This window comes from Vulpes vulpes, chromosome 4 (genome assembly GCF_048418805.1).
Source record: "Vulpes vulpes isolate BD-2025 chromosome 4, VulVul3, whole genome shotgun sequence".
Taxonomy (NCBI): Eukaryota; Metazoa; Chordata; class Mammalia; order Carnivora; family Canidae; genus Vulpes; species Vulpes vulpes.
Genome location: NC_132783.1, coordinates 130282634 through 130305576, shown reverse-complemented (window position 1 = coordinate 130305576; position 22943 = coordinate 130282634). Strand labels below are relative to the sequence as shown.

At 34.2% G+C, this 22943-nt stretch overlaps 1 protein-coding gene across 2 annotated transcripts in view; it reads left to right on the top strand.

Annotated features, from left to right (window-relative positions):
- Positions 1-22943, top strand: part of NIPBL (NIPBL cohesin loading factor) — a 201103-nt gene that overhangs the window by 121865 nt on the left and 56295 nt on the right. For both annotated transcript variants that reach the window (XM_026016660.2, XM_026016661.2), the window contains exons 11-16: positions 11407-11589; positions 16042-16239; positions 16493-16564; positions 16654-16743; positions 18302-18405; positions 21154-21240. In XM_026016660.2, the coding sequence (XP_025872445.1) occupies positions 11407-11589; positions 16042-16239; positions 16493-16564; positions 16654-16743; positions 18302-18405; positions 21154-21240 (734 nt within the window). The remainder of the gene's footprint in view (positions 1-11406; positions 11590-16041; positions 16240-16492; positions 16565-16653; positions 16744-18301; positions 18406-21153; positions 21241-22943) is intronic.

The window sequence follows — 22943 nt, the reverse complement described above, 5'->3', positions numbered from 1 at the left end:
ATATAAATGAGATCATACAGTATATGTCTTTTACTGTCTGACTTCCATCTCTTAGCACAGTGCCCTCAGAGTACATCTATGTTATTGCAAATTATATGATTTCCTTCATTTTTATGGGTAAATAATATTCGAGTGTGTGCACGTGCACATATATAACACTTTTTTCTTTATTGGTTTGTCAATAGACTAAACAACTTAAGTTGTTTCCATGTCTTGGCTATTGTAAATAATACTTCAGTGATCATGGTGGGTCAGGTTTTGGAGCATATCTCTTTGAGATAGTGATTTCATTTCCTTTGGATATCTACCCAGACATGGGTATTGCTAGATCATATGGTAGTTCTTATTTCAGTTTTTTGAGAAACCTCCATACTGTTTTTCATAGTAGCTACACTGATTTACATTCCCAACAACAATGCACAAGGTTACATTTTCTCCATAAAGAACACCAACATGTGTTATTTATTTTCTTTTTGCCATTCTAACAGGTATATCTCCTTATGGTTTTGATTTGCATTACCTGATGCTTAGTAATGTTGAGGACCTTTTCATAAATGTGTATGTTATCTTTGGAAAAATGTCTATTCGGATCCTCTGCTCACTTTTATTTAAATCAGATTATTTTGTTTTGCTGTTGAGTTGTAAGTTCTTTATAGATTTTAGATACTAACCCCTGATCAGATATATGATTTGCACTTATTTTCTCCCATTCAGTAAGTTGCCTCTTCACTTTGTCAGTGGTTTTCTTTGTTGTGTAGATGCTTTTCAGTTTGATGTAGTCCCATTTGTTTATTTTTGCTTTTGTTGCCTTTGCTTTGATATCAAATCCAAAATACTATTGCAAAGACCAGTGTCCAGGAGCTTACCACCTGTTTTCCTCTAGAAGTTTTGTGGTTTCAGATCATACATTCAAGTCTTTAATTCACTTTGAGCTGATTTTTATATATAATGTGAGATAGTGGTCCAGTTTCATTCTTTTGCATGTGGCTGTCCAGTTTTTCCAGCACCATTTATTAAAATGACTGTCCTTTCTTCATTGAATATTCTTGGCTACTCTTTTGTAAATTAATTGACCATATGCGCATGAATTTATTTCTGGGCTCTCTGTTCCTTTATTTTTTAAAAAAAGATTTTATTTATTTATTCATGAGAGACAGAGGGGGGTGGGAGGTAGAGGTAGAGACACAGGCAGAGGGAGAAGCAAGCTCCATTCAGGGAAGCCCCACATGGAACTCAATCCCAGGTCTCCAGGATCACGCCCAGGCTGAGGGCGGCGCTAAACCGCTGAGCCACCTGGGCTGCCCTCTCTGTTCTTTTAATATATGTGTTTTTATGCCAGTATTATACTGTTTTGATTATTAGAGCTCTTTGCAATATAGTTTAAGATCAGGAAGCATGGTGCCCCAAGGTGTTTAGTCTTCTTTCTTAAGCTTGCTTTGCCTATTTGACTGTTTTGTGATTCTGTACAAATTTTAGGGTAGTTTGTTCTTTTTCTATAAAAAGTATTAGAATTTTGATAGGGATTGCATTAAATGTGTGGATAGTTTTGGGGAGTGTGGACATTTTAACCACATTAATTCTTTTTTAATCCATGAGCATAGAAATTTATTAACAAATTCCAGTACTATGTTGAATAAAAGCGGTGAGATTGGGCATCTTTATCTCGTTCCTTATCTTGGAAAGCTTTTCACCATTCAGTATGATATTAGCTGTGGGTTTATATATAGCCTTTAGTATATTAATGTTCATTCCCTCAATATATAGTTTGTTGAGAGATTTTTTTTTATCATGAATGGATTTTGAATTTTATAAAATGCTTTTCTGTATTAGGATGATCATATGATTTTTATCATTCATTTTGTTAATGTGTATCACATTGAGTGGCAGATTTTGAACCATTCTGCAATAAATCCCACTTGACCATGGTATATAATCCTGATTATTTTAATGTGTTGTTGAATTCTGTTTGCTAGTATTTAGTTGAGGACTTTGAATCTACGTTTATCACAAGTACAAGAGGGTTAGCCTAAATTTTTTTTAAATGTGGTACTTGAACTCACGACCCTGAGATCAAGACCTGAGCTGAGATCAAGAGTCAGACACTTAACCGATGGAGCGTCCCTTGGCCTGTAATTTTCATGTCTTGCAGTGCCCTTTTCTGGTTTTGTCATCAGGGTAGTACTGGTTTGGAAGTGTTCTCTCCTTTCCTCCTCTTCTGTTTTTGGAAGTGTTTGAAAAGAATTAGTATTAATTCTTTAAATGTTTGTTAAAATTCACCAGAGAAGTTGTCTGGTCCTAGGCTTCTCTTTATTTGGGAGGATTTTGATTACTAATCCAATCTCCTAATAATCTATTCAGATTTCCTATTTCTTCATGAGTCAATCTTAGTGGGTTATATGTTTCTAGGAATATAAATATATATATATATTTTTTAGGGACTTTTGTATTTGTATGGTATCCATTTTGATGCCTCTTCTTTTGTTTATAATGTTACTTATTTGAGTTCTCTTCCCTCTTATCTTGGTAAGTATAGCTAACGGTTTGTCTGTTTTGTTTATCTTTTCAAAAAGTCAGCTCTTAGTTTCATTGATCTTTTCTATTTTTAGTCTATTTCATTTATTTCTGCTTTAGTATTTAGTATCTCCTTTCTTTTATTAAATTTGAGCTTAGTTTGTTTTCTTTTAATAGCTAATTGAGATACAAAGTTAGGTTATGCTTGCACTATTTATTTTCTCCCTGTGCATACATATCAAAGAAAGAATCATTTGATCCGTTTCTTTTTATAGTTCTCCCTCATAGTAACATAATAGGCGCACATTGATGAAATCTTTGTAGTACCAGTGTCAATATCAAAATTGTGGTTCTTAAAACCAGATTTTTCTTAGAATCTTCTGCTTGCTTCTTCTGTAATAGTGTTTTTCAATTGCTATAGTCCAACTCCTTGGTTTTTGTCTTCATTAAATAAACCAGTTTCTATGACCTCAAATGTACAGACTGTAACTATAATGACTACACTGGCAAGGGTGGGGGGCACTTTGTTCCAATTTGAATTAAAGAATAACATGATATGGATCTGGGGTCAGCAAACTTTCTGTAAAAGCCCAAATCATTAATATTTTAGGCTTTGTGGGCCACTTACCTTAACATCGTAATAAAAAAGCAATCATAGAGAACAAATAAATGATTGTGTGTCACTGTATTCTAATAAAACTTGATATACAGAAATGTTTGATGAACAAATTTGACCCCACAGACTATAGTTTGCTGTGTTTACTATAGATATAAAATAGAAATTTAAAAAAAATAGAAATTTTAATGTAGGTAAACATAATAACTAAATTATTCTGTAGCAAAAGAGACCTAAAATTTGGATTTTCCCTTGCCATTTGAGTATTTATATGTGTATATAAAAGGATTCATCTTTTATTTATTTGAGAGAGACAGAGCACAGGAGGGGAAGGGGCAGAGGGAAGGGAGAAGCAAACTCCCCGAAGGTTTGGGAGCCTGATATGAATGTCGATTCCAGGACCCTGGAATCATGATCTGAGCTGAAGGCAGACGCTTAACCAACAAGCCAAGCACCCCTAGAAATGAGTTTTGAAGTCATTGTCTAGTTCTTTTCCAGTATTTATGAATGCAGTATGAAATTAGTCAAATATAATATTTTAAGCGGGATATTTAATATCTGAAAATACCTCATTTAGTGGGTTATATAGTATTAATATGTTAATATATAATAAATATGTAAAACATATATAACAAGTATATACTGACTTAAAATTGCTTTTAAAATATTTTATACCTGTTGCATGTCAATCAGGAAATCTTTTCATTTTGTGGATAAACTTTTCTATAATTATCAATATAGAACAACTAAGAACTGCTTTCAGGATTTAGAAAAAAATTTCTTTTTTTTTTTTAGATATTTTTATTTTTATTTATTCATGAGAGACACAGAGAGAGAGAGAGAAAGAGGCAGAGACATAGGCAGAGGGAGAAGCAGGCCCCTTGAAAGGAGCCCAATGTGGGACTTGATTCGTAACCCCGGGATCACACTCTGAGACGAAGGGAGATGCTCAACCGCTGAGCCACACAGGCATCCCTAGAAAAGAATTTTCATTTCGAAAATGATGTTACAATAGATATAACTGATCTAAACATTTTCCTTCATAGAACTTTTTTGTTGTATAAATTTTCTGGAATAAATTTCCATGAATAATATGAAAAGGTAAAAGGATTTTTAACTCCATTTGCTGTGTACTGTATATTCTACACAAGTTAGCAGATTCTCAGTGTCCGTATTTCAGTAAGCTACAAGCAAACCTACAGAACTTAAAAACAAAGCCTGAATCATTTCACATCGTCTCAGACTCCTTATGCATAGCAGTTTCTCCTAAAAGTATTGTTGTGTAAAGCATTGTGGAGAACTTGATCTTTTCAATAATGGTCATGAGTCAAGTTGTCTCATTTGGGGGTGGGGGTGGGTTTTGGTGTTTTTGTTTTTTTTTTTAATATTTATTTATTTGAGTGAGAGAGAGAGTGAGGGGAGGGCTAAAGGGAGAGAATATTCAAGCCAACTCCCTGCTCAGCACAGAGTCCAATACAGGGCTCCATCTGAAAGCCCCAGAATTTATTGTAATGAGGCTTCAAAAATAAACAGCAGTTTTGGGGGATCCCTGGGTGGCTCAGCGGTTTAGCACCTGCCTTCGGCCCTGGGCATGATCCTGGAGACCCGGGATCGAGTCCCGCATCAGGCTCCCTGCATGGAGCCTGCTTCTCTCTCTGCCTGTGTCTCTGCCTCTCTCTCTTTCTCCCTCTCTCTCTCTGTGTCTCTCATGAATAAATAAAATCTAAATAAATAAATAAATAAACAGCAACTTTTATATCAGAATTATAGGCTTAGGTAATTAAGCTCTCTAATACAAGGTACTTACTATCCTGGGGCCCCTGGATGTCTCTGTAGGTTAAGCATCTGCCTGTGGTTCAGGTCATAATCCCAGGATCCTGGGATCCAGTTCCAAATCTGCCTCTCTATTCAGGGAATCTGCTTCTCCCTCTCCTGCTGTGCACTTACTTTGTCTGTCTCTCTAATAAGTAAAATCTTGGCGGGGGGGGGGGGGGGGGGGGGGGGTTGTGGATAATCACTATCCTGTCAACTTATAATGAGTAAAACCAATTTAAATCTGAATATTTTATTCAAATTGTTATTTCTCTTTCATCGAACCTATAGCTTAAGAAACAGTGGGCAGAGTCCACACCTTGAGTTTGATTACTTAGAAGGACCTTTTCAATCTGAATTGACCCAACTATTTTGAAAGAAGTGGCAACCATAAAACTTAAAAGACTTTAAAACTTTTTTGATTTTGCTCTAAGAAATAAAATGCATGTTGTGAACTAATACATGCATAGAGACACATGTTAACAATCTCCACCCTTACTACAAGCAAAAAACTGACCTTTTCACTTTCATTTTAAAACAACTGCTAGTCGATACCCATAAAACTGTTTTCACAACATGCTTATGGGCTATAGCCTACAACTTAAATATTGCTGGTTAACTTTGAAAAGGAGGCTTACCAGTTCTAGGTTATAATCTCTTTGGGTAGAGATTATATAATGATTGTTTGCATTAGTTTTAGTATTTCTCAGAGACCATCAGAAAGAGAATAGCTGCAGATTTGATCCTGACCACCCCTCTCTAGCCAATGATGAATACTATTCTTCCCTTTAAAAAATCTTTAAAACAATTTTTTTTTGTAATCCTGAATAAGCATTATTAGGCCTTCAGCCAATACCTGGAATCTCTCTGATTCTATCAAAATTAAGGCAACATTATACCAGATAATCTCATTATACATGACTTCCATTTATCCTAAACCATCACAAAAAAAGCAAACCTGTTTCCTGACTCTTCTCTTCTAGAGGAGGTAGTTTCCCTGATGCTCTTTTCTCTTAAATTAAGATTTCATCTTCAGGTATTAAACAGATCCTACTTTCTTATTACCCTGATGACTGTTAACATCTCCCTGTGAGAGATTTGACGCCAGCAGGCATTTCTGGCAGGTGGAAGTATGAGGCACCGAGGAATGGTCCTTAGGTGTGTGTAAGGAGTCCTTCCCCAGAAATGCTGTTTTGTCCCCATCCCCGAACAATGGCTGCTGGCAAATTCAGCTCTGAGCTAGTATGCTTGGCCAAGAGGATTCCAGAAACCTCAGACAGATTGGCATTTTTCTGGACTACAAGTTAGGAGAGGTTTCATTTTACAATTTGAGTAGCAGATCATATTTATATACCTTCAATGAATCTTTTGCAGAGAAACTTATGCCTTATTTCTCTATTGGACCTTCCTCAGAATCACTTACAATAAGTATAGTCAAAGATAAATCCTGAGCCACGCTGGAAACCATCCTATGTGTTCCATTTTCTTCCTATGTTAAGAGAAAGTGCTTGTAATAAAGAGTCTAACTAAAACAAAACAAAACTGTGAGTTTCACTTTCCTCATTTTCACTCATTGAAGGAGCCTTAACACTGAAAAGCAGAATCTCCTTTCTCCTAGTTTGCTGTTGCTCCTTCCAAATATAGTTTGAGGGGATGCCTTGGTGGCTCAGTTAGTTAAGCATCTGCTTTTGGCTTAGGTCATGATTCCAGGTTCCTGGCTTGAGCTCCATGTTGGGCTCCCTGCTCAGAGGGGAGTCTGCTTTGCCCTCTTCCCCTCCCCCCACTCATGTGCACACGTGCATGTGCACCTGCGCGGGCACACTCTCTCGAATAAATAAAATCTTTTAAAAAAATGCAGTTGATGTTAGAATAATATGGAGGCAAAGGGCACTCACTTCCCACATAGTTTAAAATCCCTGTATAACTCTTGACTCCCCCCAAATTTATTGACAGCCTAATGTTGACCAGGAAACCTTAGGAATAACAAAGTCAAGTAATACATATTTTGTATATTACATATATACTGTACTCTTACACTAAAGTAAGCTAATAAAAAGAAAATGTTATTAAGAAAATCATAAGGAAAAGAAAATACATTTACAGAACTGTACTGTATTAAAAAATTGGTGTAGAAGTGGATCCGTGCAGTTCTAACCTGTGTTGTTTAGGGGTTAACTATAATTGCTAAAATACATATGTCAAAGTTCTTCCCCTAAGGTCATTGTTTTGTGTCCTCAAAACTTTTGACACCAATCTTCCCTATATTCACTGAGGATTTGGCATAGGCTTCTTCTTTACTCCTAGAACTTCCATCAGGTTATAACCTTGGAATCCCTGTGAAAGGAACATTCGATGTCCTGATCTCCTAGTTGAACCATACATCTTTTTTAGGTTGCTGCTTTTTGTTCCTACCTCCCAACTGTTATGCCATATTTCAGAGCTATGTAATCTATAATTTATGCTCCTTGGATGCATTTCTTCTTCTTTCTTCTTCTTTCTTCTTCATGTTGTAGATTTATTTGAGAAGAGAGCCTGTGAGCATGAGCCGGGGGTAGGAGCAGAGCCGAGGGAGGAGGGAGAAGCAGACTCCCCCTGAGCAGGGAACCAAACTTAGGGCTTGCTCCTAGAACTCTAGTTAAAGATCCATTTGGTGCTACTCCCCTGTAATTTGTGTAGGTTATTAGAAGAATTGTCACTGAACTACATTATACCTAAGATGTTTTTTATGACTTACATAATATGGAGGTTTATGTGAATTTTCTTGGTTTGTTTCTGAACATGACTGGTTTCCATTATCTGAATCTTCAGTCCTAAAGAGTTCATTAATTGAGGTGGTTTATTTTAATCTTAGGGTGGTTTTTTCACTTAAAAAAAAAAACTGTTCTTAAATTAGTGGCTCTTTGAGACTTTTAGTATTTAGTAGTCTGGTTATAATAATCTGTTCACTCTGCTAATATGAATGATTTACATTTGAAATCCAGGATTACTAAAATGTAGCACATCTAAAAGTAAATGTATTCTTTTAGCCTTATGAGAACAACAACAAAAAAAAAAGGTGCAATATGTCTAATGGACTATATAGCTACAAAAGCTGAGTGTGGTACTTCACAAAATTTTTATTAACTGACATTATCCCCTGGGGCCAATAACTTAAAATTTTATGGTAATTCAAACACCTGAATTAAAGAATAAAGTAACTGACATGGGAGAAATGAGGTGAGAAAGATGATCATAAAGTACTAGTAATCTGAAGTTTTTAAGAACAAATAATTCCACAAGCAACAATAATTTATAAAATCATTGTGTTAAGAAGTAGACATTATTTTTGCAATTAATGGATTATTTCCTAATTCAGGGGAAAGACTATAACCAAATACATCATAGGTATCATTTGAGGTACTTGCTATTTATTCATATCTATTTAAGCTGAGTCAGTTATTCAGTCCTTGATAATGTATTAAATATGCTGATTGTGAGTAGAGGAAAGTCAAGCATTTTATCTCTTACCCTTTGTAATCAAGGGATCTGGCTGAGTCGATTTATAGTGTTTTTACAAAAAGGAAGAAAAGATGTTTGATTCAGAAAATGCATGAACCTGTGGAATAGGTATTTCTATTCAAAATGAACCAGAGTTCACTTTTGGAGGATGGTACATTGAGAGACATTTCTCATTCCTGGATTTTTTTTTTTTTTAAGTTGGGTCATCTTCAGAAATGAAACATTTGGCCTTTGAATTATGTTGCTGTAACTTTCAGAGTTATATAGAAGCTAAAATGATCTACGGAATAGAAAAGCTCTTAAATCTGATAGCATTCTTTCTAAGTTAGGGACTAAGAGATGGTAAACTACAGTGAATAAACTTCGATGCCTACTTTATCAATTATATGACATAAGTTTTTCTGTGTCTGGCTCTTGTGAGGAATTTTTTTTTTTTTAAGTAGAGAGCAGACTCCTTGCTCTGGGGATATAATAAACCATTATAAAGAGAGTACAAGTACCAATATATATATATATTGACCCTTGATTATCTATTGTATATTTATCTGCAGAATAATTTTAATTCTGGGATATTAGTATCAGGTCACTATATCTCTGAGAATGGGAATTTAGTCTAAGCAGAACATAATCAGGAAATATGCTTTTTAAAAAATTTTGTGGTGGGCTAAAGGCCAAATGCTTTGAAGGCTGTCTGTATTTAAAGACTCAAAAAGATTATAACATTTTAGGTAGTGCAAAAAGAAAAGCGTTTCCATTGTTTTAAATTTGGGAAATGTCTTCATTTGCCCATAAACTATAGTTATACAGGAAATATACTTGTAAGTAATCATAGGAAATTGTGAATGACGGACAGTCAAAAATTATTTATTGATCATTAATATATACACATATACACATTTGATATTATAGGTCATGTGGAAAGGGGAAGATAAATACTAGAAAACATGATCCTTCTGTCAAAAAACCCACACATTTAATTAGGGGTGTTCAAGACAGTAAGGACTTTTTTTTTTTTTTTTTTTTTTAGTAGAGAAAGGGAGAGGAAGAGAGAGAATCCCAAGCAGGCTTCATACTGAAACACAGGGCTTACTCTCAGGATCCTGAGATCATGACCTGAGCTGAAATTAAGAGTCAGACACTTAACTGACTGAGCCACATAGGCATCCCAAGACATTAAAAACTTTTAAATGAAATGCATGCTGTGTTTACCTTGGGGCTGAATGTATGGACAGTCCAAAACTAACGTTGGTTTCTTTTACCTGTATCAATATTCTGAAAAGGGGACCTCGTTGATAAAATACAGTTGAATTAAGAAAGCCCAGAGAAATGTGTGATTTGAGAATAACACAGATAAGGTACACTCAACATTAGTATGTCAGGATTTTCAGCAATGAAGTCTTTGGAATATTACCAGTCACAAATATTACATCTTTGTTGGGTAAAAATTTTTGCTACTTTGCTATGTGTGTTCTTAAAAGACTAAAAGTTACTGAAATAACTCCTTCATGATGTTGAATGAAATTTGCACAAAGAATAAAAAAGGATTATTCTTCCAATGAGATTAATAATTTATGTTCTGCTATTCTTAAATTATTAGGATTGTATATTGAAACTTTGAAATTGTCTTAATCAGTACCCATTCATTTTTGTCATGGCTTATTTTTATCCTTTACATAAGTACTATTATCATTTGAATGTTGTAGTGTTAAGGTTGGTTATAGTTATTACTAATATTCTGTGCTATAAGCCACTAAGGTACTCTTTGCTCCTAATTTCTAAAATTCAGCAGGTAAGACATCATTTTTATACTTCCACTCAAAGATTTGCAAGGGTAAGTAATTTAAAATTGTCATCTTTAGTAGTCATCAAGGACAAATTATCATGAATAAATAGCTTTTGCTACTTCTTTGTTTTTAAGCTCTCAGTAGGATATTAAGAATTTATTTCTTCATAGCAACTGTTAGTGTACTTGTGTATATGTGTGTAGGATTAAGTAGTAAATTTTGTGTTAATGTTACTATGTTGGTATAATTTTATCCTGTCTTAGACTTTCATGGGAAAATACAAACCTACTTCATAACATTTGAATTTATTATTTTTAACCATAAATATCTATAGTTTAATATATTTTTATTGATCCTGCGTTTCACATTTCTGTTATCTTCAGTTAAATGCACATATTGGTTTATCTGTCTGAGGAAGTTCTTTTTTTTTTTTTTTTTTAATTTATTTATTTATGATAGTCACACACAGAGAGAGAGAGAGGCAGAGACACAGGCAGAGGGAGAAGCAGGCTCCATGCACCGGAGCCCGATGTGGGATTCGATCCTGGGCCTCCAGGATCGCGCCCTGGGCCAAAGGCAGGCGCCAAACCGCTGCGCCACCCAGGGATCCCTGAAGGAGTTCTTTATAATACTAAAGAGATTACTGTGCCTCTCAAATAGACACTGATAGGTAAAAGCATGTAAAATTCTTATCCCAATCACAGTACACAACCACCAACATCATAGAGGAAGAAGAGAAGGGTGTGATAAGTGTTTCCAACTCTTCCAGTTTGCACTGAGAGATAGTATTACTTTCAAACTAACTGGTCCAGATCTCTGTAACACAAATTTCGGTGCTACCAAGAATGTGAGATGAATCCCCTACTACACATAGACTGGTTAATGCCAGTGGATCTCTCATTTTAGAAAGGTTTCGGTCTGTACAGACAGATGAAGGAATTGTATCAAAAATTGATGATATAACTACCCTATGTTTTTTTAAGTTATTATATAATGTATGTATAAAAACTGCATTATCAGTTCAGGGTGAAGCCTATTACAGTTTTAAGTATGTGTTTTGTTAGAATACAAAACTGACTTAGAAAACTTATATGAATACTAATATTTCATTTTTGTTGTGTTATTTTAGTTAAAATTTCCCTTTTATCTTCAGATTTAAATTCTTTTCTTACCTTTCATTAATAGGTAGTATAGATCAATCAGTGTTAAAAGAATTACCCCCTGAACTTCTGGCAGAAATTGAATCCACCATGCCACTTTGTGAACGCGTGAAAATGAATAAACGCAAGCGTAGCACAGTTAATGAAAAGCCAAAATATGCTGAAATCAGTTCAGATGAAGATAATGATAGTGATGAAGCTTTTGAATGTAAGTACCACATAACTTTATTATTATTTTAGAATTAAAAAGTAGATTGATGTGTTTGTCTCATTCATAATTTGGGGGGTTAGGAAGAGTACAGTGATCTTAATTCTTAACATAGTATAGCAAGTTTTTTTCTTTATACTTAAAAAATGTGCAAAAGATGAGATCAGTTGGCACCAAGAAAAAAATTAATGAGCCATAATTAGTGTCAAATAACACAGGTATGTGTCTATATTTAGCAAACATTTATTGAGTTCCTACTATATGCTAGGCACTGAAAATAAAAATACAAATAAGATGTAGCCCCTGTCTTTGAAGAGCCTTCAAAGGGGGAAATATGTAAACAGTTGTAGCACAGTGAAAAAAGTACAGTGATAATAAGTAAATCCAGGATGCTATGGGAGCACATTGATTGGCATCAAAATTATACTTTGGGGTTCAGGAAATGCTTACTGGAAGAGGTGACACTTGAGTTGAGTCTTGAAGGACACATAGGAGATAGCCAGGTAAAGAAATATTTAAAACCATACTACCACTAAATTATGAATGAATTAGCCACATTGCCAATTATCTGTGTGGTTTGGACCTGGCTTCTCCTTTTTGCCCAGCTGTGTCCTGGAATTCCTCCCTTGTTTCACTGTTTTCCAGAGCTGGCTTCTTCACTACACAGCTACCTCTCTACAACACTGTGATCACCTGTCTTTGCACTAGACTTGCTATACCTCGCCTGTCTTCCTACTGGTCCACTGAAAAAGTTCTTCTCTTTTATCCCTATCTTCCTTCTTCTGGAGCAAGAGAATTGAGCCTAGCCAAGAGGGGTCAGCAACCTTGTTTGACTTAAACGGCATTCAGTGGAAACAGACTATGGGAGATCTTCACTTGTGTGCCAACTGACTTAGTCATTATGACCAAAAGAAGTGGGAAGACCACCAGTGTGTTCTACCTTTTCCACCTAGTTTCCATAGATTGAGGTGTGACAAGCAAGGGCAGGAAGGACAGATGCATGCTGCCAATTTTAAATGTATATTGCTGATGGAAATCCTTCACCTCCTCCAAAGTTTTTTATGTTCATTTACTCTGATCTTCTTTAAATTGTGAGCTCTTGAGCTATGAGGAGTAGACTATGAATATTGAACAAATATGAACAAAGTTTTAAAATTGAAATAAAATATATAGCAAAGTTAATCTGACATTTAATTATATGTATAATTGTTATAATTTGTTATGAGATGTATTTACATGCAATATATTTCATTCAATGGCTAAAGTTAATACTTTTCTTATTATACTCAAACATTTTGGTCATATGGGAATATATGCTCTGGAAAGGAAGAGGAAAAAGGAGATCTGGTGGCCCAGAAACTCACTCCCCTTTATATACATGCCTCTCCTTTACTCTTCCTCCTTCCCCCCGCCCACCTCAAAACATCACCCATTTCTAAAGGGAATAGCTAAGAAGGAGGAGTTCTTTAACTGCAGATTGATTTCAAATCACAATTCAACTCCATTTAACTGAGAGTGGCTCCCTGCATTGCTAAGCCGATGAGAATTTTGAAGCTACCTCACAGTTCAGTAGAAAGAATAGCATAATCAGAAATGCCCAACAGGTGTAAAATAGGGGAGAGAGTCACACATGCCTGATGTGTGTCATCAGTGCAGCCACTGTTCTTTTCCTGTTGTGGAAAAATCTTATGGAAGCTGAGAGTGTCATCATAAAGCCATGGATCCTGTTATATCTAGATATTTCCCAAGTGTATTGAAAGCTTAGTATTAGTTAGAGAACCTCAGCTTCAACCTGCTAGACAAAAGAGAAGTTTCTCTGGATTCTTCAAGAGACCTCAGAGTAGCTGCCTGTCTTTCTTAGTTTATTTCTATATAAGTAACTACAGAAAAATTGACTCTGGAGCCACTGATTTGAGAAATGAAAGTATTCCAGTTGGTAGTTGACATAAACAACCAAACTCTCATTATACCACAGCAAAAAGAATGTAGTAAAAATACAGTGTAGTACAAGATGTAAAAGTATTATGAGAACATAAGCTCAAGCATTTTGCTGCTTTGAGAGAGACTTTATTTGAAACTTAAGGTTTTATTGCAGTTTAATCAAATTGGTTTCCTAAAAATCTAAAACTAAGGCAATTGTTTTGTTGAAGGATTGGGGAAGGGTTGAGGGCCACATAGATCTTTAAAAGTTGTTGGGCCACATAAATTTGGGTAACCATAGCACAAACACAAGGTCACTGGATTGCTGGGGAAAGGAGAGAGAAGACCTAAGTTAAAGAGCGATGTAGGTGAAATTTAGAAAGGGAAGATGGGAGACATTCAAGGCATGTTTTACCTACCTGTCTGTTGAGCTCCCCCCTTATTTCTTTCAGGGTTATGAAAGCAATAGAGAAACTAGTAACAATCCTGATAGCCTTATTACAACACACTGTATCATGGAAGTTGGGTGGGTTTTTTTCCTAATTTGCCATCTCATTTTTATCCAAATTTCCTAAAGTTTAATGAATGTGAAACAAAAATCTTAAAGGCCTATAAAAATTACTACCAATACAGTATTTTTGTATGTTCTTGATGACGAATGTAAGATTTTTCAAGCATTTTCAAATCATAGAATTGAATGCTTGAAATGAATTTCTGATGAAATTGAAATTCAAAAGGTACTAAGTAAGTCATATTAGAAAGTAGAATACTACTTTCAAACATTTCTGAACAAGCTTCTTAGTTGTTATTCCTCATATTTGGTAGTATTTTAGTACTTGTTGAAAAAATATTTAGTGAATGCTACATAGATGACCTTTTTCTATGAAACACACACACACACACACACACACACACACACACACATTATGTTAGTTTATAAGGCAGTCTCTCACTAAGAGAATGTCCTGGGGTGTACCCTAATGTATAAGGGGAAAATTCTTTCTTCCTCATACTTCATGTCAAATTTATGCCTTATTACAAAGAAAATCATTGGAGATTTAAATATATGCATTTACATTTGGTTTTTTGTTCTTGTTTTTGTTTTTTAATGAACTATCTTGCTGTGCCAAGTCTATGACCAAAAAGAAGGGGAAACAAAATTATCTTTTTCTGCTATGCTATCAGTAGATTGGACAGAAGGGTCCAGAACCAGAAATCAAAGTAGATTCTTGAATAGGAGTAGTTAAGGCAGCATGTCAGGGTAAGATTAGCCAGGGTATAGACATTGATTATGGACATTGATTATCCACAAATAAAGTCCCCAGCACAAGCATAGATAGAGTGCATGGGCCAAAGGTTGGCATCCTTAAATCTCAGGATTTAAGGGGACTCAAGCAAGAATTTTGTTTTAAGTATTTGGATATTGATCATAATTGGGGATTCAAAATAGAAACCAATTCAAAGAAAGGGAGTCACATTTAGTTCAACAGACTAGGAAGTATTTCATTGTCACCAACAAGTGGTCAAAACAACAAGATGCCAAGACACAGGACACATCAGTTCTCTATCCTACTTTAAAGTTGGTGATGCTCTACCCTAGAAGGGGTATGGTAAATATTTGTCACTTGTACTGCTCTCCAGCTCTCACAGGACAGACATTTCTAATCAGTCTTTCTTGTGGAAATATGATGCTTTCTTGGGGAAATATAATGCTCTAGGCAGCTATTACCAGTTGATCAGAGTTGATGTGTCAGATGAAATCTGTTTGCCAGTTCTGCCTAGAAGTTCCTGTCAGTACTGGTGTTTTTAATGAATGCTTAGACCCTTGGAAGATTGGGGAAGTGACTGAAGGTAACATACATATATATGTTTGTGTAGCATGTGTAAGCTTAAAAGCTTTTCTCCTTGGGCTTAAGCAAGTATACTGTTGGAGAGAACTGAATTCAATATATGAATATTTACAACTGTACAGATTTATTCTATCTCTGAAGGCCTGTGATGCAAGATTATCAGAGTCTATTGAATTTATACCTAAATTGTGGGCTTAACTTGGCTTTTAATTGTTGGTATATGTGGTTACTCTATATTCTATAGCACTTTCTCAAAAGTTTACTTTTCTTCCAAACCCTGCTCCCCGTCAATAATCCAAATGCTTTAAAGTGTTTCTGTTTTTCCTGCAAATCCTTGATAAAGATTGTTTTATATGCCTTAATTAATCCTCATGGTTAAGTAATACTATCCTTACTGACTTACTGAATACCTTTCTTTGAAATGAATGCTGTTTAATTCCCAGAACATTCCTATTTATTAGCAGACCAAATTCACGTAAAAATCTTTAAATCTAAAATAATAGATAATGCTAAAATAAGTGATACCATTTCTATACCGTAATTTATATTTCTGATTAAACAGAGTGACTCAATTTCCTAGGCCCACACAATGATTTTCCCCCATGTGGTTCATTTGTGAAGTACAAGTTTTAATATTCTTTTTAAATGAGGTAAATTATTTGTCATGGGGATTTGCTTTTAGCCTCTAGGAAACGACATAAAAAAGATGATGATAAAGCTTGGGAATATGAAGAGCGTGACAGAAGAAGCTCTGGGGATCATAGGAGAAGTGGCCACTCTCATGAAGGAAGAAGAAGTTCAGGTGGTGGTCGTTATCGAAACCGAAGCCCTTCAGATTCTGACATGGAAGATTATTCTCCTCCTCCGAGCCTTAGTGAGGGTAATTCATCAGTGTCAACGGATTTCTTACATAAGCTGCTTTAAATTTAGGGCTTTAACTTTGAAGAATATTTGATACCTTTTTTACGTTAATTAACAACTCCATTGCTAATCAAGACAAAAGTATATATTTAGTTTGGAATGGCAGTGGTTATTATTCAAGTATTTAATGTTCTGGAGGAAACTAGAAGCAAAAATAGAAATACTTTAAGTTGTCATTCCTGTATTTCAATATTTCTTTTTGTTTATTTTAGTTGCTAGAAAAATGAAGAAAAAAGAAAAACAGAAGAAGAGGAAAGCTTATGAACCAAAACTTACACCTGAAGGTAACATTTTAGTTTGTTTTTCAGTCTGCAACTTTAGTTTTCTATGTGTAATGTGAACATAATAAGTTTTTATTTTTTCTCTGTTGTAGAAATGATGGATTCTTCAACTTTTAAGAGATTCACAGCCTCAATAGAGAATATTTTGGATAATTTAGAAGATATGGATTTTACTGCATTTGGTAAAATCATTTTAAGATATATTTTTTTAACCTCTAAATATAAAATCAGTTTTAAATATATACTTATTTACCTAGGTAAATACAGTGTATACAGAGGCATGGTCTGTGCTCTCAAGAAACTTAAAATCTAGTTATAGAGTCAAGTTTAGTCTGTGTTATCAAGAAACTGAAAATTTTAGTATAAAAATCAAGTATTAAAAAAAAATCAAGTATTGTTGGTAGTGTCTTAGGAATTCCAAGAATGCAACTTGATTGCATTGATTCAAATGAGACTTGAATTGGTGCTAGATAAGGAGAGTACTAATACGAGCAAGGATACAGAAATTGGAACCCATGCATCTGCTCGTGTAATTCTTATAGCCAATATTTATTGAATACTTAGTCTTTGTCAGCAGTATATTAAGTGCTAGAGATGCAAAGATAAATACCCCAGTCCCTGGCTTTAAGTAATACAGAATCTAGTATGGAAAACAAAATAGTAAACCAATTAGAATACAGTATGATTAATATATTCATATGTTCCTTTTATAATATGTAAAGATCATATCTATAAATATAAAAATGTAACACTGGTTACAGTATTGAGAACTAGTCTCTACAAATCCATGCCACCTTCAGCTGTACAAACACTAGTGTCTAATTTATACAAAAGCCATATAACATACAATAATTCTGATATGAATCCACCTATTTGAAAATACCTGAAAAGTATATTACCCTTTGTATTATATTACCCTTTATTTTAAAAGTGTTTTGTGAGAGTTATTTGCCTAAGTATCTTTAATGCATTTCTCCATTATTTGGAGTACCATTTTCATCATTTCAAAAACTTTCCAGTTGTGTGCTGAACAGCTGTCTTCCATCTCATTTAAGATCCCAACAGGAAGACAGATGGCACTCTCAAATTAGGATAATTTGAGGAGGACTAATTTACAAAGAGGCCAGTTAGAGAACTGGGAACAGAATAGTGCCAGAATCTAGGGTTAACAACCATGGGACTGTTACCAACCCTACTCTAAAAGGAACAAGGGTAAAGAGAAGTTACTAAAACTCATTCTGTAGGGAAAATAAGGTTGTAGACTGCCTTGAGAAAAAGCAGTAACCTTTTGGTCAGAAAGGTTAGCCTGAGGAGACCTTACAAGGAAGGAGTCAGGGATATAAATACCCTGACCTCACTCTCCTTCTCTTTGATCTTCTGACAGGGCACCCCACTGGCTGAACCCAAACAGAAGCCAGAGGGCATGGGAGACTGTTGATGTAGTCCATACAGGTCAGCCTCGAGGGTGGGGGCAGAGAGCTTGGTTGAGAAGGGTCAACAGTATATCTAAAGTAGTGAAGATAAGAGACCTATCTCCTCCCCCCATCTTAGTCAGAATTCTCATTTTAATCCCTGTCTTCTCTCATTCAGGGTTTGCTTGAGGTTTATGGAGGCCTCTTCGGTTGTTACTTGTTTAGTTTGTTTATATCTGCTTGTGTGTCCAAAATTTTTATTTAAAAAAGTTAAGCTTACTATTTTGAGCTATTTATTGTACCTAAACTGTTTGGTTTGGTTTTTCAGGTGATGATGATGAAATTCCTCAGGAACTTCTTTTAGGAAAACATCAGCTTAATGAACTCGGCAGTGAATCTGCTAAAATTAAAGCAATGGGTATAATGGATAAGGTATCTCAGTAAAGAAAAATTTATATATTTACTTAAATGCTAATATTTGATATTAAACTTCTCAAGGTAGATTACAAAGTTTACATAAAGTAAATAATGAAAACAATTTACGATTACCGTCTGAGAGTCTCACTGAATTATTTCTTTTTTAAAAAACAAGACTCAAAGAAGTAATCTGTAAATTATTCTAAAGAAAACCATATTATTGCATTGAAAGAAGCATGGGCCTGGACTTTTTTTTTCTACTGTTTTTTATTTTATCATTGTCTCAGGTATTTATTTAAATGTAGAAATACACTAAATTTTTCTTTGGCATTTGCTTAGTCATTGTGAATGGTGACAGAGTAAAGCTACAGTTTCAACATATTAACTGTAATAAATACCTTGCCTCATTGCTGTAGGCTTTATGATTTTTAAGTTGTCTTTCTTGTGAGCCCTCTGTTGCTAAATAGTCTCATTTTATTCAAATGGAATAGCAGAGTATTTTTTCATTGATAATAACTTCTAACAATACTGACAGCATCAAGGAATGGTTTCCCATAATCTTTATGAGCCATCATTTACTCCCTAAACTATTGTGTAATTGCTGTGCAAATATAATTTGAAGACAAGTCCTCCCCCCTTTTCTAACCAGGGGCATGTTCCCTGTTGCACAGAATTATCTACTCTGTAAGTTCCCTAATTTCCTAGTCTATAATATCCTAGTTGTTTTTTTTTTAATATCCTAGTTTTTAACTTTAAAGTAGACTGAAAAATATTTTGATGTTTTTACCAAGTTAAAATATAATCAGTTATTCATTTTTTGTTTATATATTGCCTCCATTCTAAGTAATGAATGTGCTATGAATTTGGGTTTTTTACTGAGGTATAATTGAAATTATATTAGTTTCATGTTTACCACATAACAAGTTGATATTTGTATATATTGCAAAATGGTTATAATAATAAATCTAGTTAACATCCATCATCACACATAGTTACAATTTTTTTTCCTGTGATGAGAACTTTTAACTTCTACTCTCTTAGGACCTTCCAAATATGCAATATAGTATTAACTAGTCACCAGGCTATACATTACATCCCAAGGACTTAAATCATATAATAGAAAATTCGTACCTTTTGACCATCTTCACCCACTTTAGCCCCTACCCCCAGCCCCTGTGGCAACCACCCATCTGTTCTCTGTATCTGTGAGGTTGGTTGGTTGGTTGGTGGTGGTGGTTTAGATTCCATATGTGAGATCATATGGCATTTGTCTTTATCTGACTTACTATGCTTGCCATAATGCCCTCAAGGACTAATCATGTTGTCATAGATGGCAAGACTTCCTTTTTTTATAGCAAGATATTTCATTGACTATATATATATATATATATATATATATATATATATATATATATATATATATACACGCGCGCGCACACACACACACGTAGGTATGTATACACACACACATTTTATTTTCTTTGTCCGTTCATCCATCAGTGGACACTTGAATGCTTGAACATGGGCGTGCATATATCTTTTTAAGTTAGTGTTTTCTTTTCCTTCAGATATATTCCCAGAAGTGGGATTGATGGATCTCAGGGTGGTTCTATTTTCAGTTTTGTGAGGACCCTCCATACTGTTTTCCATAGTGGGTGCACCATTTTACATTCCTAACAACAGTGCACAAGAGTTTCCATAAATTTGATTTTTTAAAGGCAGACATATCACCTAGTTAACTAATAATTAATGTGCTATTAGTACACAATAATATTATGTATATAGTGAGGGATGTATTGATTTTTTTTATATAGCAAATGCCATCAGTTTTCTGAGGTGATATTGCCAATCCTAGATTTTGTTTCATAAAGTCCATAATTATATATAGCTAATATTTCAATCTCACAAGGTGAATTTGCTGACTTTTTCAAAGTATAGTTTACCAAAAGTCTTAGTACTTTAATCTGTTGTGAAATTATTTAAAGCAGTATTTGGGGAGAACTTGTTTCTATACTCCAGCATAGATAATCAAAATGTACTTAATGTCAGTTATTCTGTTGATTCTTCCATTTGACTCTTCTGGATGGTTTGATTGAGAGTCGTAGTTGCATGGTAGGAGTCTAAAACTTTAGTCAGGAGAATATGATAACAGTTGCCTCCAAGCAGAACCTTTAAATCGGCTATAATTTTTTTAAGTAGAGAAAGCATCCTTTCTAAGAAATGAAATAGCAGATTTTTTTTTTAAATAAAATATTTCTTCTGGAAAAAAAAGTGTTACTTTACATATGTAACTTTCATCATTTACACTTTTATGCTTTATTCATAATACCACCTTGAATTTTAAGACACCTGCTGAATAACACTGTAGTGTGGAAACCATATTATAATTAAATCAACAGATGAAAACTTGAGAAAAGAGTGTGTGTGTTCATATGCATGTTCAGTTTCACTGCCACGAGAACAGGGAGCCAGGCATCAGAACAAACTAACTCTTGACTAGCTTTATGGTAAGAATTGGGTTAGTAGTGTATATATGTTCCTGTTCTGTATTTGTTTTCTGTCTTTCAGAAACAAGTGATTAATTCTCTACATAATTCAGATTTAAGTAGAGAATCTAAGTGAAAATTTTCTTTTCCCACTCTTTAAGCGGGTGGTACTGTTATATATTCCATAGCTCAAAGGTGATAATTGTACATGTTTCTTGAATAATTTATCACTTTTACCAATGATTGATTCTTAAAAAAAATTACATTGCTATTTTAGCTTTCCACTGACAAAACTGTGAAAGTCCTAAATATCTTGGAGAAGAATATTCAAGATGGGTCAAAGCTTTCCACTTTGTTAAATCATGTAAGTTCAAGATCCATATTGTTAATTTTACCTTTACTATTGTTAAGATACAAATTTTTTTCAAAAGAACTCTGATTTATAGGGGAAATTTTAAATGTCATTAATTTGAGCTAGTTACATTCATTAGCAGTGCTATTAAATTACACTTTTAGTAATCCAAAATTACATTGTTGATTCACAGCTTTGACATAAACAGACAACAGATGTAAATTCATTTCAGTTTACAGAACTGTTTAAGTTTACATTATGCTCTTCCTTATGTGTGATTATGTTTAAAATATTTTTTTTCATTTATGAAATGATAGTAATTCTTCTTCTTGACCTTTCCTGGAAAATTAGTTAGAAACCTTATACTACTTTCCTAATATATCCTAAAATAATAATCCTTATATACAATTTTTTTTTAGATTTTATTTATTTATTTGAGAGAGAAGAGAATGCATGTGCGTGCACAAGGGTCAGGGGAGGGACAGAGAGAAAGAGAAACCGATTCCCCACTGAGTGCTTGAATGCAGAACTCTGAGATCATGACCTGAGCTGAAGACAGACACTTAAAACACCTCAGCCACCCAGGCACCCCATACATACCATTTTCATACCTAGTTCAAATGATTATTGAAAGAATTAAGTAGACTAATTCATGTAAAGTGCTTAACAGTGTCTCCCATTTTAAGTTCTCAATAAATTTTAACATCAACTATTAATATATTTTAGTACCTTTATATCAAAAACGTAGCAACATAATGTAATGGTTTATAAACTGATAAAAGTAAATTGCCTGGAATCTATCTTAGCATTGTAGCAGACTTTCAAATCATATGTGTATTCGAATTGATCTTGATAGCTCTACCATTAATGAATACAAACACTAATGCTAATATAAGATAAGAATTTGGGAGAGTTGAATTACTGAATTTTCCTTGTTGCAGAAAGTTTCCAAACCTCAAGGTCAAAAAGGTCCATATTCTCTTAGCAATAACCACTATTAACATTTTTGATATATGGAAATAGATATGTATATATTATATATATACACACACATATATATAGTACATGCACTGGATCTCATCTAATGAGAGAAATGTTCTTGGTGTTTGCCAAAGCCACAAGATTGCTAAGTGATCTACATGGAATAAAAAATGTAGAAAAATAATCTCAGATGGTATTTGTATGGCTTCTTAAATATATCTATATTTTTCCAATGCCCTTTTTAAATTAGTTTTTGAATCAGAAACAAAGGGCTTAGAGAAACCCATAGTGGCAATCTACTACATTCTTAGTCTGCAAATTTTATTTAAAACACTTTGACAAGAAATTGAAATAAATCTCAAGGATCTAGAGTTCTAAGCTGGTTGACTCAGTCTTAATGAAATTATTTTAATTCCTGAAGCCTTAGCGTTATTTAATGTGTTGCAGATAGTCTTAATTAACATTTGGCATGAATGATGAACCTCCTTAACTGACTCATCCATACAGCAATTTTAATATTAAAAGCTACTCTTAGCATATTTTTCTTAAATAGGTATGCAAGCAGTAAAATGGAAGAAAGCCTAGAGATTTAGGAAAAAATAATGGAGTTTGTAGGCATTAGTGATTAGAAAGCCCTTCTCTGCTTTACATATTGTGCTTTTGTTTCATTTCCCAATGTATAAGTTTTAAATAGCATGCATTTGAAATATTCCTAGAGTATAAAGTTAGTATTT